At 39.6% G+C, this 14,861-nt stretch overlaps 1 protein-coding gene across 1 annotated transcript; it reads left to right on the top strand.

Moving 5' to 3' along the window:
• The first annotated feature begins 1,709 nt into the window (after window positions 1-1,709).
• Window positions 1,710-14,585, top strand: kmt5a (lysine methyltransferase 5A). The gene is given in 8 exon segments (NM_001079347.1): window positions 1,710-1,863; window positions 4,760-4,857; window positions 6,843-6,999; window positions 8,882-9,077; window positions 9,981-10,068; window positions 10,848-10,907; window positions 12,296-12,486; window positions 13,216-14,585. Coding segments are annotated over 8 exon segments (1,011 nt in total). The 5' UTR covers window positions 1,710-1,853; the 3' UTR covers window positions 13,427-14,585.
• Window positions 14,586-14,861: the final 276 nt, after the last annotated feature.

Genomic DNA, 14,861 nt, shown 5'->3' with positions numbered 1-14,861 from the left:
TGTACCTAGAAACCCAGACATCAACAATCAGTAGTTATTCTACTTGGAAAGATGGGTGTTAGACATAGAAGAATCTGAATGACTTCCTGACAGTTGCCACTCATTGGTTTTTTTTGCCTCCCCTCGTAAATGCCCCCAAAGAACACAAGACACAATACATTTTTTTTAATTAATGTATATTGTAAAATAGCTTAGAACTATATATTCTTTCATTCTGCAAAATAACTTTTGGGGGTGGTTTCCCTTTAATCTTTTGTAATGCACATGGAGAGGGTGAAATCATTGTCTGGGAGGTTACCAATATAAAGCTTTACGCTGAAAAACTTAAAATGATGGATATGCAGCAGTTAACCTTTTTTTAAAGGCCAATGCAGATATTCAGATTTAAACTGTAACTATTCTCTGGTCCCACTCACCCTCACAACCAGGCAAATGGTTTGAATGACAGACTGGAAAATCAATAGAAGGTCTGAAACAAATTATATGTACTAAAAACAATCATAAGAATCTAGTGTCACTATTATGGCTGCTGGTAACTATGTCAGGTTAGGGCTAGAACACACATGGAATGCTAGTATCAATAAAGCACAACACATTATTTTCTAAGAATTCTTAAAGGGGTTATTTGTTTTAAGCATGTTATAGAATATTTTATTTTTTACACCTTTTCAGTTGGTCTTATTTTTCTTTTTATTCTGCCTCTTTTCAGCTCTCCCATGGAGGTCACTGACCCCAGCAGCCAAATAACTATTGCTCTGTTAGGCTAGAATTGTATTGTTATTTTTTGTTGCTTCTCATTCTATTGAGGCCCTGTCCGTCCTATTTATCTTCCAGTCTCTCACTGAAACCACTGCTTGATTGCTAGGGTAAACCTAACAAACACACAACTGTTTAAATTTCAAACTGGAGAGCTACTGAACAGAAAGCTTAATCATTCACAAACCTTTAAAAACATAACAATCAAAACCAATTGTAAATAGTTATAAACTCCATGGAAAGTTTGTAGGATGGTGTCCGATTGTCAAAACGCATCCTACTCCTAGGTCTGATGTAGTTGCATGGGTTAAAATACTGTATATATTGGAACTAAAACAAAAAACTGATGGGTAAGTACATGAAAGGATTACAATGGAACGCTACACGCCTATCGGAAGGAAACACTGAATGCAGGAACAAAACACACAGACCAACTTTATCTGATCCGACTTTAAGTTACAATTAATGGAGATCAGATTTTGTAGGCTACTACGCAGTCTACAGATCGTCTTTTGCGCTGCTCACCGTATTTATCGCTGCAGCGTTATCGTGCACCTTTTTAAATGCCCCCAAGGCGTTGTAACTTTATAGACAGTCCTTGGGATGGAAGCCCCAAATACTGTCTGATAAACACAACATACGCACGCAAAATTGTAATTATTGTTCTCCTCTGTTCTGCACACCTGAAAAACTCCGAACATTACCAAATGCCATTCAGTTTACACCCAGAACTCCTGCACAGTCATACTGACCAATGAGATTGCAACATCGTTCCCACCGGGTCCAATCAGACACAGGGTAATACAATTTTCAAAAAAGCACACGCGAAACTAGAGGGTCGTGGCCATTGTGTTGGGCGTTGCAATACGCTTGGTGTTACACCAATGCCATAAAAGGGTTGTTTCGATGGACAGCAATGTAAGCCAATTGTGGAAGAGATGGGCGGATACGTGCGGGTTTAAGCTTCTTTCTTAAAATGTGTTTCGTGGGGCTTTAAACCTAATGCAGTGGCGTGCATACTACATATTCCTTCTGCGTTTTGCTATTTATACTGTTGGATTTCGAGGCGAGCAGGGATAATCGAACACCAAGGCATCATGGGAAGAGGTACATTTGTGTATTTTAATTAATGAAACGTTTAGTAGTATGTAGTTAGTAGTGAAACAAACATGGCTAGATTGCATGTGCATCGTTAGTAATCTTGGGTCATACTAAGAAGATATTTGGTTCGCTATCGGGAATCAATGCTCCGCAATGTCTTAATAGTTTGTGTAGGTAGCCGGTCTGTAGGTGCGACTATGTGTTCAACCCAACAGCCGGAAAAGTAAGGCGTTTTAGTGCAAGGAAAGCAACTAGTGGGGGCACACTAATATTCTGCCCTGCAGCAGGGGGTAGGAGGCAGAAGGCACTGAAAATATCATCCTAAACTTTTGGAGAACCCTTACATGACTGCTATGGATCCCGGTAGCTTCTGATCATGTCACTGCTATTCACTGCTACATGAAAACCTAGAAAGGTCACTTCTCTTCCACCGAAACAAGTCTGTTAAAGGAACAGTAACACCAAAAAATGAAAGTGCATAAAAGTAATGTACTGTTGCCCTGCATTGCTACAACTGGTGTGTTTGCCTCCGAAAGACTACTATAGTTTATATAAGTTAGCTGCTGTGTAGCCATGGGGGCAGCCATTCAAAGGAGAAAAGGCACAGATTACTTAGCAGATAACAGCCTTTTCTCCTTTTTTCCAGCTTGAATGGCTGCCCCCATGGCTACACAGCAGCTTATTTATATAGTAGCTTTTCTGTAGCAAAAACACAATTTTTTGCAGAGCAACAGCACATTATATTTTAATTGCTTTAAAACACTTTAATTTTTTGATGTTACTGTTCCTTTAATCTGCTGGCTGCTGCTCATTTGTTTCAAAAGTCGGAACCATTAGGTTCAATGGGCAAACAGATGCTTTTAATTGCAGTTACAAATAAGTGACCCTTTTTATGAATAAATATTGGAAAGCTACGTTTTCTTTTTATTAGGTAAAATGTTGTCCTTTGGAGTTGATGACCATTTAATTTGATCTTAACCCTTGGCTTCCCCACCCTTCTGTCCACAGGGGGATGGCTCCCAATAGACCCATTTGTATGATAATATAGTCCCCTATAAGGCTAATGCCACACCTGTCTGTTTCTCTGCCTGCTTGGAAACATAGGCAGAGAAACTAATGATCCACTCCGTGATGTAGATAGGCACATCATTGGCCTCTTTGCTGACACATGGAGTGGATTTTGGTGTAGAAATGCATTCTCTTGCATGTGTTTACGCACAGTCTAAAACCATGCCTGTCAGTTCAGCTGTAGATGATGGTAGTGAATCAGCTGTATTAGCTGGAGGCAGATAAACAACTGTGTGTGACTTTAGCCTATTGTCTTTGTATCAGGAGGTGAAATAGAACACCATGGCCTCACAAATAATTATGCTTTGTCCATGGATGGAAAAAAATGATTGTCTAAAACTATGATTTTGTTATGGCATCAAAATCTCCATTACTTCACTATAGAAATTAATAACTTGATCTAAAAATAATTATATACTGTTAATATTTTAATGTGAATATAAACCTTTTAGGATAATGTAGTTCCTAAACAACAACAGCCGAATACCAGTAAAACACTGAAAAATAACTATGTAATTGTGTTGGCAAAACCCATTTGCCCAGTCCCTTATATCTGTCAGTCTCCACTAACGCAAATATATATTCAGCTGCTGATCTGTTTGGCCATTTGCTCTTGGTTCACACCTCAACTGTGCTTAATCTTCATTAGAATACTCTAATCTAAGGATGCACCAAACCTTTTTTTTTTTTTTAAATAATTTGGCCAAATACTGAATCCCCATAATTCTAAACCCCAATGTGCCTTTGTTTTTCTGAAGTTGCCTCCAAAGTCCTGTGTTCTGTGGAGAGTAGTTTCATGTGGTAGTAAAAATGAATAGTGCAGACTAAATTCCCCATGTGCCAGTACCATTAATGATCAATCAAGTCGGCCATATATGTACCAATATTATCATACAAAGCAAAGATTTCATGCAATGTGATTATTGGTATGTGTATAGCAGCCAGTGCATGGTACATTGGCAGAAGTAGCTGCTTTTGGGTTCTTGCTGTTGTGAACATTAGAACTATTTACCCTAACAATCACAATAATAAGTCAGCCACACCACATATGGCCTCTTGTATGTCTGTTGGGAGAGCATACCTGATCAGACTGCTCATGGCCTCCCAGTGGTGGAACTAGAGGTTACTGAGCCCCACAGCAAACTCATTTTTTTAGGGCCCAAAACATTGGTAAATTAACAAGTTCTATCAATATATATTTAAACTGCTCATTATCTAGTGCCTTACTGGTTCCCCTACACTCCTACCCCCCCCCCCCCCCCCCCCTGCATGCACAGGGTCTGCTTACACCCCTGTGGCCTCTTTTAAAGTGACAACCAACTTTTGCAAAAAGTACTGGGATTTGTACAAATATTAAACAATGGCTGTGAATTTGTGGTGGAATATGGTGGGTTTATTTATTCAACTATAATGTGACCGTGGGCCTTTAGCCGGCAGAATGAGTGTGCTTGCAGCCCTGCCCGGGTTCTTTCCGTCTCGGAGTCCCCCTGCCTCGCTGGGTAAGGTGACGTATGGCGGAACGGACAGTGCTGGGTTGGCACAGAGTAGGGCTGGTCCACATACACGTTCTGCGTACGGTTGCCATTAGCACAGAGACCGATTTGAAGCTTTCTCTGGCCCAGGGGCGATTGGTAGCCCAGCCCTGGCTCCGATGTACCGAAACTATTAGTGGCCTCATGTTCTCTGAGCAAACTCAAGCAAGTCAGCTGCCTCTGCCTCTCCACCCCTAGTCCCTTTAAAGATGGCGGCGCCGTGTTCTCAAGCGGCTGTCACAATGCGCTGAGCCGCCCCGCTGCTCCCTACCCAAACAAACAAGCCCTTGTCTTTTTCCTAGGGAAGAAAATGTCCAAACCCGGCGACGGAAGAAGCGGGGACGTCCCAGATACCGGCAGGACCGGAGGCACCAATGAAAATCATCCCAAAATAAACGGGGTCAGTGTGCTTATTAAATATTCTTGACTCCAGGCAGCCGGTGTTCCCACGGGATTCTGTAAGACCAGACGAGCCGTAGCGCTGTTTTGTAGCTGCAACAATATCGCATAGCCCTGTTCCAGCTCTATGGGGATTGGTATTTTGTTTTCTAGACCATGTGAGGGGTGTGTTAGGTGCAACTATACTTCTGTTTAGGAACTCCTAATGGGTCCTATCCTGATCTCCATCACTACAAATACCCACCTGCCTTGTACTGCTAATGCATCCCCCCCATGAAAATGTGGCCCTGAGATAGAGATAGAGAGATATATATATATATATATATATATATATATATATATATATATATATATATATATATATATATATATCTATATATATATATATATATATATATCTATCTCTATCTATCTCTCTCAGCATAACTACCATAAAGTAGTAAAGACAGTGCAATTGTGGGGGCACAGGGGGCCATCTGCCTTCTCCCCCCGCCTTGTGCACATCTTCTCCTTCAACCGCCCAAAACAAGCAGGTGGGTGACCAAGGGAAGGAAGGGGGGATGGATATGTTCCTGCCATGAGTCAAGGCGAGAACCTTGCCTCAAGTGGCAGTGAGCAGCCAGTTCCAAGCGGCAGTAAAAAGGCGTCTGTGGTAACTTTTAAAAAAAAAAAAATTAGGTTCTGCTAGAGCAGAGAGCGCAATAGCAATATGTCCCTGTCTGGACACTCTGATGCTAAAGTTTTGGGTGGGGGGTTGGGGACGGCACTATTGGAACTACTTAGGCAAGAGCAGCCCCAGAAAGATGCCCACTGGGTGGGTGACTTGACATAATGCCACTGCTGACAAAGCCCATAAGCTAGCCAAACAAACTGATGCATTTTTGCAGGTTTTGTTGGCAAAATACATGCATGCATTTTGGCACATTAATCCGCAGGCCGAGAATTAGCCCCGTGCGGCATTAGCCTTACACAGGAAGATACAGAGGTCAAATGCCATTCATGGCTTTCTATACAACTACAGACTGAAAATTGTTCTCATATGAGAGAGGGCAATTGGTGTAAAGAATAGTTTTTGTAGGTGCCCAATGATTGAATATAAACTACAAAGTTTCAGTTTGATGTTACTGGTCCTTTCCAGTAGAATACCGGTAATCCATAGAGGAAAAAATGACTGACTGGATTTCATATTCTTGTCCACAAGTCCTCTATTATTTGGGACCTCTAACAAGGGTATAACACTTTTTTTTGTAATGTGACATTTCTGAGTCTCTTGTTTTGATCGTTTGCAACGTCCTCCTGTTGCTAGGCAAGCTATCGCTCATTAGGAGCAACAAACAGGTTAGCCAACTATAGTTTCTGCACTAATAACCCACAAGATAGTCTGCTAAGCACCTAAAGGAGGTTATTTAGGCCATCCTGTACAGTTCTTGGCACAAAAAATAACTTGTATGCATAAAGGAAGGCTGGGTACCATAAATAACTCTTGTATGGCCATCAGATGCTGGTTCATACAGTTGCAGCATAAAGAGGTATTATATAAATAAAAAGAAATAATTAAGTAATGTTTGAATAAAACAAAATAGCCGCGCAACATTTATAATATGTAATCAACAGGTTCCTTAATTTATAAAGCAATAACATAAAAACTTATGTATGTGTAAAAGGTAAACAGGATTATGGGAAAGTGATGTTGTACTTGGGCGTTTCTTGTCGTTTTTTTTTTTTTTTTTTTGGGTGTGTCTGTAACCAAACTAGATGGGCCAGTTGAGCTGTGGCTCTTTAATAGCCATCATTTATTGGATTTATCGCCTCTCTAGATCTGGTTTAAAAATGGGACAAACCTTGCATAGATAAACATTATAGACAATATAATATCTCTGGTTTTGCAATGTTTAGATAACATAAATGTTCCTGTATTTAATTGAGCATTATGTATGTTTTCAGTCTACCAGTTATATGTAATAATCTTTAAATACTGTTTTGCAGGAAGTGGCTCATTTAGGGCAGCCCAAAATCTACTCCTTTATGAGCCCAACTAAATCTCCCAGTGCCCGCCCTCCCTTGCAAGAAGAAAACTCTGTAGCGCACCATGAGAGCAAGTGTCCAGGGAAACCTTTAACAGAGACTCGCAAAAAAGCAGAGGGTATGTTTCCAACACTTTTCTTCATCTGAAAATGTAGCTTAAGGGTGGTGTACAGTAAAGGAATTAAAGCTACAACAAAGACATGTTTTTTTTAATTTATTTTTTCTACAGAACTGTGTAAAGCAGAGTTGGCACCACCTGCATTTATAGGAGTGTTCTGTTGCCATTAATGCTAGCTTTAAACATGTGGCCCTCTCCTTAAAATTGCTATGCAGAATTGGTACTGTAGTGTGCAGTCTTATTTCTGATTCAGAATATTCACTCACTGCAGCATATTGATCTTTTGCATAATGGCAATTCCCTTGGTACATTAATGTAATTAATACTGTGCGATAGTCCTGCAGAGGGTCAGCTACCTGCCAAAATGCAGATATGTCGCATATTGGAATTACATGTATAGTGCAGATTAGCAAATACATTTTTATAATCATTTTATTATTATTTGTAATGGCCCGGCGATATGAAGTGCCACACAATAAACGACATATCCCATAATGCAGCGCTTCAGATTTAAACTAATTTCCTTGGCAGCCTTCTTTAAAACTACCCTTCCCAATCCCCTCTCGCATGTGTTATGCAACTTAATTTGTGCTTAAGAGCGCTCCTCCACCCCTCTCTTTGCCGGCAAGTACCTTTTATATACTGACGCGCTCTCTTCTAATTGCACTGGCGCTGTGACACATGCGCAGTAGGGGTTGGCGCGCGCATACACCGTCATTCAGACGGCAGAGACAGAGCTGGCGCGTCACAATGTGGAGAGAAAATATAAGCAGGAGAAACCAGGGAGTTCTGGCGCTTGCTGCTGGCACAGGTAAAGATGATTTGGAGCCAATATATGATTTTTTGGCTGCTGCCTGCTGGCATAGGTACAAACTGGGGCCAAATTGGGTAATATATAGTGTTGGGTGCTGCTGCCACAGGGACAGATGGGGGGGGGGGGGCAATATGATGGCTGCTGGCACAGGTACATGGGGCAATAATATGGCTGCTTGTTGCCAAAAAAAGATGCCCGGTGTCAAGCTCTGATAAAATGATATAAGCGCAAAGACAACTGAATTTTAGTGTTCAATAAATGTTTATCCTGTTTGGCCCGCGACCTAAGTGTGTTTTGAGTTTGACACCCCTACCCTAGAGTGATGCAGCCTCCAGTTTGCAGGGAAATGGTCATTTTCAGAACAGTAGTTTTCCGAAAGTAATGGTGTGTATGGCTAATATGGCATGTGGTTTTTTTTTTTTTTTTTGCGCGTTGTGTCAAATACCGCACGAAAATAGTCTTCGTGACTTAAATGACGCAAACAGCATCGCATCTAAATTAACGCAAGTATCCTTTTAGTGAATCGTGCGTTAAGTAAATAAAATTAAGTTAATAACATTTTTAATGCATGCTATAAATAGCACTCGTTTTAACGCAATTTAGTGAATCAACCCCTATGTCTTTTCCAACCTTTTAAATGGGGGGTCACTGGCCCCAGCAGCCAAAAACTATTGCTCTGTGAGGTTACCATTTTATCATTACTATTACTTATTCTTTATCTTTTAATTGAGTACCTCTCCTATTTATATTTCATTCAAACCACTGCCTGGTTGATAAAGTAAACAAGACTGTAAATGCTTTGCAACTGTTAATATTGTACACTAAATATTACCTATTTAACTGACCTGTCAACCAACACATTTGCAAGGCCTTTTATGTATAAATGAATTTTTTAATTGCATTTACATTTAACCCTTTACATGGCACACACCATGAAATCTACAGTACCAGTAAATAAGTACCTTTGGATTGTGCCATGATCACTAGGGCTTTATCCTGAACCAGTTTCTGGTTCTGTCATGGTTTGCATGTTTTCATTAAATTGCCCCTGTTTATTTTTGCTTTTAGTTGAGAAAAAGCGAATATCTTCAGGGACAGAACTGTCAGTGAAACCCAGTGAGCAAAGAGAGACTGAATGCAATTCTATAGGAGAGTTTCTTGATCCTAAACAAGAACAGACTGATGTCCGAAGAAACATAGCATTGCCACCTGCAGACAAGCTGAACCATCAGAAGATGGTTAAAGACAAACCTCTAAGAAGGAAGTAAGTTATGAATATATTTGATGAAGGTGTGCCGGGAGCACTGTACATAGAGGGCATTAAGTGTCTGGTAAGGAACTAGAAGTGTGATAAAACATGAAAATTCTCTAAATTTATCTTTTATTGTTTGTTTTTCAGAGTCAATGATAATAGAAACCATGTATTTGGCTTTTGATTAAAAAAAAAAAAAAAAGCTGAACCAAAAGTTAGCTTTGCACCGGAGGACCTTTGGCACCTAAGCTGTTTATCAGCCTTTGCAAATGTATGTTTCTTTTCCTTTGGATAGCTTTTGGGGTTATGTTGTGAGCACAAATTTAAACAGATGTTGATAAAAAGCTTAGGTGACCTCTGGTGAAAAGCTAACTTCTAGTTCAGTGCACACAGGAATGCAAGCTGCCTGTCACCCTATTGCCCTGTTATTAGTTTGTAAGTATAATTGTAGCTGGAGCTAGAATTAGGTATTGCCATAATTTCATGTTACTGATACTTTAAATAAGTGGCCATACTATTGCCCTACTGCAAGCACCATATTCACCATGCATCAATAAAGTCTGCTCTGGGACAGCATAAGGGTGTTGGGGACCAGGTGCAGTGAGCAAGAAAATAAGATGCATAATAAGTGTGAACAACTTAAGTTGTATTAGGCCCTTACACATGGGCGTTTCTTCGCCCTGTGGTTGATCCTTCATGCATGGAAAGCATCACGCTTCATGTGTAAGAAGGGTTCATAAGCAGCAGCAGGTGTATATTTATTTTAATGGTGTGAATGAATGCTGCTAAGCTTGAAATTTCTTGACTAAATTTTAATGGCACGGTTAACTACCTAAACAGACACACCATCCACAGCAAATAGATGTGTGTTTAATTGTTAAACCAGTACAAAACATTTCCTTTTTATCTTCACAGGGCTCAGAGGAAGAAATCCCCAAACAGAAAACTTACTGATTATTACCCTGTGAGAAGAAGCTGCAGGAAGAGTAAAACAGAGCTTGAGGTACAAATAGCCAAGGAATGATTAAGCAGGGGTGGGGGATGGACCACAGGCAAACCATCACTTTGTACTGAAACACCAATTACATATTTAACATTAAATTGCCTTTATACTGAAGCAGTGTTACTGAAGCAGTGTAACCTCAAGGTATGTGATCTGTTATCCAGATCCAGAGAGGAAGGTCCTCTCCCATAGACTCAATTTTAATAGAATAAATCACATTTTTTAAAAAGGTATGCAATAAAAGGTGATCCACATATTGTATTGAAACAATATCCACTTTGGGAAGATTGATATGAAAATGATTGCTTTCTGTAAGTAGCAAGTATTAGGGCTATGGCACATGGGTACCTTGAGAACCATCACCTGCAACCATGTGCAGCAGTCATAATATTTGCTTGCATGAGTGAACCACTCTTCTTTCCTATAGTAACCATACCCATAAGTATGCAGACAGAATGCTGCTTATTACATCTCCTCTACATTCAGTTGTGCCGTTGAAAAAGCATCTTGCTTCCCTTGTTACTCGGTCCCCCAACTGTTGTAGAACTAAAACTGCAGTCAATATGGCAGTTGTAGTTCTCTAATAAATTTTCAGGTCCATAAATATATTATGTTTGTGTGTTTTTGTTTTTTTACAAACAGAGGTTTGTAGATTACTGCATCATAAATCTTAAACTACCTGTGGCCGGAATCTGCATTCAAAGGAATACACTGCATCATACACCTGTATACTGTATACTTGTTGCAATACATTGATGCCTGCTTTTTTTTTCTTGCAGTCAGAGGAGAAGAAGAGAATAGACGAACTTATTCAGACTGGCAAAGAAGAAGGGATGAAGGTACTGTACAAGGTTTTTAACATATTTTAAAGCGGACCTGTCACCCTAAGAAATAAGTCCAATTTTTTTTCTATATTGTTAGTTGAGCAAAATAAACTTTACTTACTCTATATAAATAATATAAATCTTGTTTCCTTCCGTCTCGGAATTACTCAATCAAAGCAAGCAGGCACACACCATTTTGTGGGCACTGTTATTAAGGCATGCTTTGTATCATGCCAAAATCTTGTGTATGTGCCAGAATGGGGGGCCAGATGCCCTGGCCCATGCACTGGCTACACAATTAGATGAGGAGGGGGAGGGAAAGTGAGATGTGCAGTGACATCTAGGAAGTGCTGAATGGAAAGCTAAAGTTATTGTCTGCCCCGCCTCTATGCCTAAGGCCTATACCTGAGAAGCTCCCTCCGTTTGTTTTAAGATTGTAGCTGCCATTTTAGCTTTGTCTTCATAGCTTCCTGCTGTAGCTCTAGTTGTTACAGCTCAGATTACACATTTCTAAGGGAGGGAGGAGTAAGTTTTATGAATTCTTATTGAAGAGGGGAGAGGACTGTGCAGACTCTTGCCCTGGGAATGAAGGATTTTTTCTGAGAGGATGTTGGATACCCTAAGAACAAGTTTACAAAAAAATGAGACAAGAAATCCTGTGTTTCGTTTGATAGAGGACTTAGTGCAGCTTTTCTATGAGTGCTTATGGCTTACATAGACCTTTCTGATAAAGCTTACTTAGTTTTGACCTTTTCCTTTCACTTTTCAAGTGAAACTTGAAAATAACAACCCATAAATCAGCACTTTTTACTGTGAAGAAGATTTGCAAGAAATCTTAATCTGGTAACTGATGTTTAAAGGTAAACTGTACACTTTTTTTTTTTTTCAACATGAGTTTGATAAATTGGGTGTGTGCGGAAGATATACATTTAGTTTTAATTTAGAAATATCTGTGGCTTCTGTTATTTCTGACACTAAACCAGACTTCAGAGAAACTGGTAATACTAAAGTTCTTTGTGATGAGGTGGTGACCGAATACTAGCTACCAGTCCAGAGAAGCCCCTGATAATGAGATGCTCAAAGGCAGCTATTTACAGAAGGGAGAGGCTTGTTTGTTCAAAGGTAGAGATGTTGGTTTGAACAAATTGCCTATTTATAAAGGAGTGGTGGGTACATTCAGTAAAAATCTCAACTTTTAACTTCTTATTCACTTTTTTTTTTTTTAATTTTTTTTTTTAAAATTAAAATAAGCAGAATGTTGTTCAAACACATTTCCTATTTATTATGTTCATTTTAGCAAATTAAATCCAACTTGGATTTTCTAGGTGTATAATGTCCCCTTTAATGACTGTATTTTAATTAGGGGATGCTCTAATGTCCTTATGTCATTCCTGTTTGCACAGATGGACATGATTACTGGGAAAGGTCGAGGTGTAATTGCAACTCGGGACTTCCAGCGAGGAGAGTTTGTTGTAGAATACCATGGAGATCTAATAGAGATCACGGATGCTAAAAGGCGAGAGGCAACTTACGCACAGGATTCAAATACTGGCTGCTATATGTACTATTTTCAGTACTTGAACAAAACCTACTGGTAAATATCTTGATATCTTAAATGTGTATTTGTGAACTCTTTTATTTTCTCCCAGGGTCACTGCTGCAAAGAGGTGAGCTGAGAAACTCGCCTTAGGCAACAGTGCCCCTGAACATACTAGGGGTGGCAAAAAGCAGCTTCTGGTAACTTAAAACGGAATTCCAATTTCTAAATTTCTGATCCTCTAGTGCAGAGAACTCTATATTGCGCTCTCTGCACTAGTGATGCCCCCCATCCCCGGTGTGGAAAAAAAACGCTAATCACAAAGGGGTGAGGGGGGTCCCTGGTTTCTCCTCTATGTAACTGGAGGACTTGGATTTTTTACTATTAAGGGCTATTCTGGTATCTTTTACTAGGAGGGGCATGGGAGCAACAATATGGGTGTCTGGTAGCTATCTTGCTGTGTTCCCATTGATCGGAGCCTGGGGTGGGGGGAAGGGTGGGTGTTATCACATCAGCTTGCAGTGCAGCAGTAAAGTGTGACTGAAGTTTATCAGGAGCACAGGTCAGACTGTAGCACCCTGGGAAATGAAGAATAAATTTTAAAATTAAATCTAAAAAAATCTGTCCTTTTTAAAAAATGCATTTCAATGTATTTAAGTAATCTCTCCCATCTTCCTGTACATTTCCATTTTTCCTAAGCAAAAGTTAGACTCGCACTGTAGGACAGGTGTGCAGGACAGGCTGTGAATCTCTCCAGCACTAATCTTTCATTCTCTCGGTTTTAAGCATCGATGCTACAAGAGAAACTGGCCGTTTAGGAAGGCTGATCAACCACAGCAAATCTGGGAACTGTCACACCAAACTGCACAACATCAACAATGTACCTCACCTTATACTCGTTGCATCGCGGGATATCAACGTTGGAGAGGAATTGCTGTATGACTATGGGGATAGAAGAAAATCTTCCTTAGAGGCACATCCTTGGCTTAAAAACTGACCTGCAGATGGACACAACTGATTTTACAATTTGACTTTGATCTGCTTTTGGTTTTTTAAATTCCCTTTTACATTTAGTATATAAGCGCGTGATATGGATTTAAATGCATTATGTCTTTACCAAAAGTTTTATATTTGGTTTTTGTATGTTTGCATAGAAGTAATTTAGTGCTTCCAAAGCATGCAGGTGTGTCCCCCCCCCTCTTTTAAATGTGTATGCATAGGGAGAGGAGGAATCTGGTTACATAATGTGTTCTAAAACTTCTTATTGCAGAAGAGTGAATGGATTAGGATTTGCAAATGCTCTTTCTGTAACATAACCATAGTAAATACAGGCTTGGCATTTATCATCCTTGCTATTAAGGGGGGGGGGAAGCAAAAAAAAAAAAAAAAACCATGAATTTCACATAAGAAGCTGAGCCAGTAAAAACACTTCATTCTTGCTTTCTATATGATTTCTCTGTAGGGGTTAAAAAGTGTTACATCAGAGAAGTAACTACATGCGTCATGCATTAACTTTTCTTACCCATAAATCCTTATTTGCAGCCATGCAATGCCCAACATTAAGATTATGAAGATGCAGGACAGGATCTCTTCTCTTGTGGCTAGGAGGCGGTTGGGGACCCCTGCTATAGAGAGACCGTTATAATATCCCTTAGCTGGCAACATAAGTGCTTTGTGATGAGAGATGAGTTTTTTTTGTTTTTTTAGTAACTTTTTTTCTTGGTTACCAGCAGCTGACCTCTCCACTCTGTTTTGAAGGGGGATGAATGTAAGAAGATTCTAAAAATGATTGTGTAAATAGAGGAAAAATGCCATACTAAGCTTCCAAGTGTACCCCCAGGTTTGGTTATGGAAGCCAAGCTTGGCCACATTTTATATAACAAACTTCTGTGGGCTGGTGCTTAAACAGTAACTGACACAGGCAGAACCCTTTTAGTATAAATTTTACTTTGATAGGGCTTAACATGAGAATTAATGTATGACATATCTGCACGGATTCTCTGGGTTTGCTGCAAAAAATATTATGCAGGCTGTTACTGTAATAGATCATTGCTCTAGAAGAATTTTAATGCAGTAGGTGTAAAATACATCACAATATATCTTTTTATACTGAAAGAAAAAAGACTGTGGAATAAAAAAAAATATTTATTACTAAATCTGATTTTATTGTTGTAAATATCTGTAACTTACACATTTTAATGTCATTTTCATGCCATAACGATTGTTTATACCCATGCCAAGGTAATTTCTTTTTCAGTCTGCAGATGTAACTAGTAAGTTAGGCTAAAAAAAAAAAAAAAAACACATGCGTCCAAGTTCAACCTTAATGCTCATATGTAACCTGCCTAACCGTGTGTTATCATTGTTAATTATGACATTAGAATGGGGTGTGGGAAAAGTATGCTTCTAGTCACCTTTTGTAAAGGCTGCGG

The sequence above is a fragment of the Xenopus tropicalis genome, chromosome 1 (genome assembly GCF_000004195.4).
Source record: "Xenopus tropicalis strain Nigerian chromosome 1, UCB_Xtro_10.0, whole genome shotgun sequence".
In the NCBI taxonomy this organism is placed as follows: domain Eukaryota; kingdom Metazoa; phylum Chordata; class Amphibia; order Anura; family Pipidae; genus Xenopus; species Xenopus tropicalis.
The sequence above is the reverse complement of the archived record's forward strand: the minus strand, read 5'-3'. Positions and strand labels throughout refer to the sequence as shown.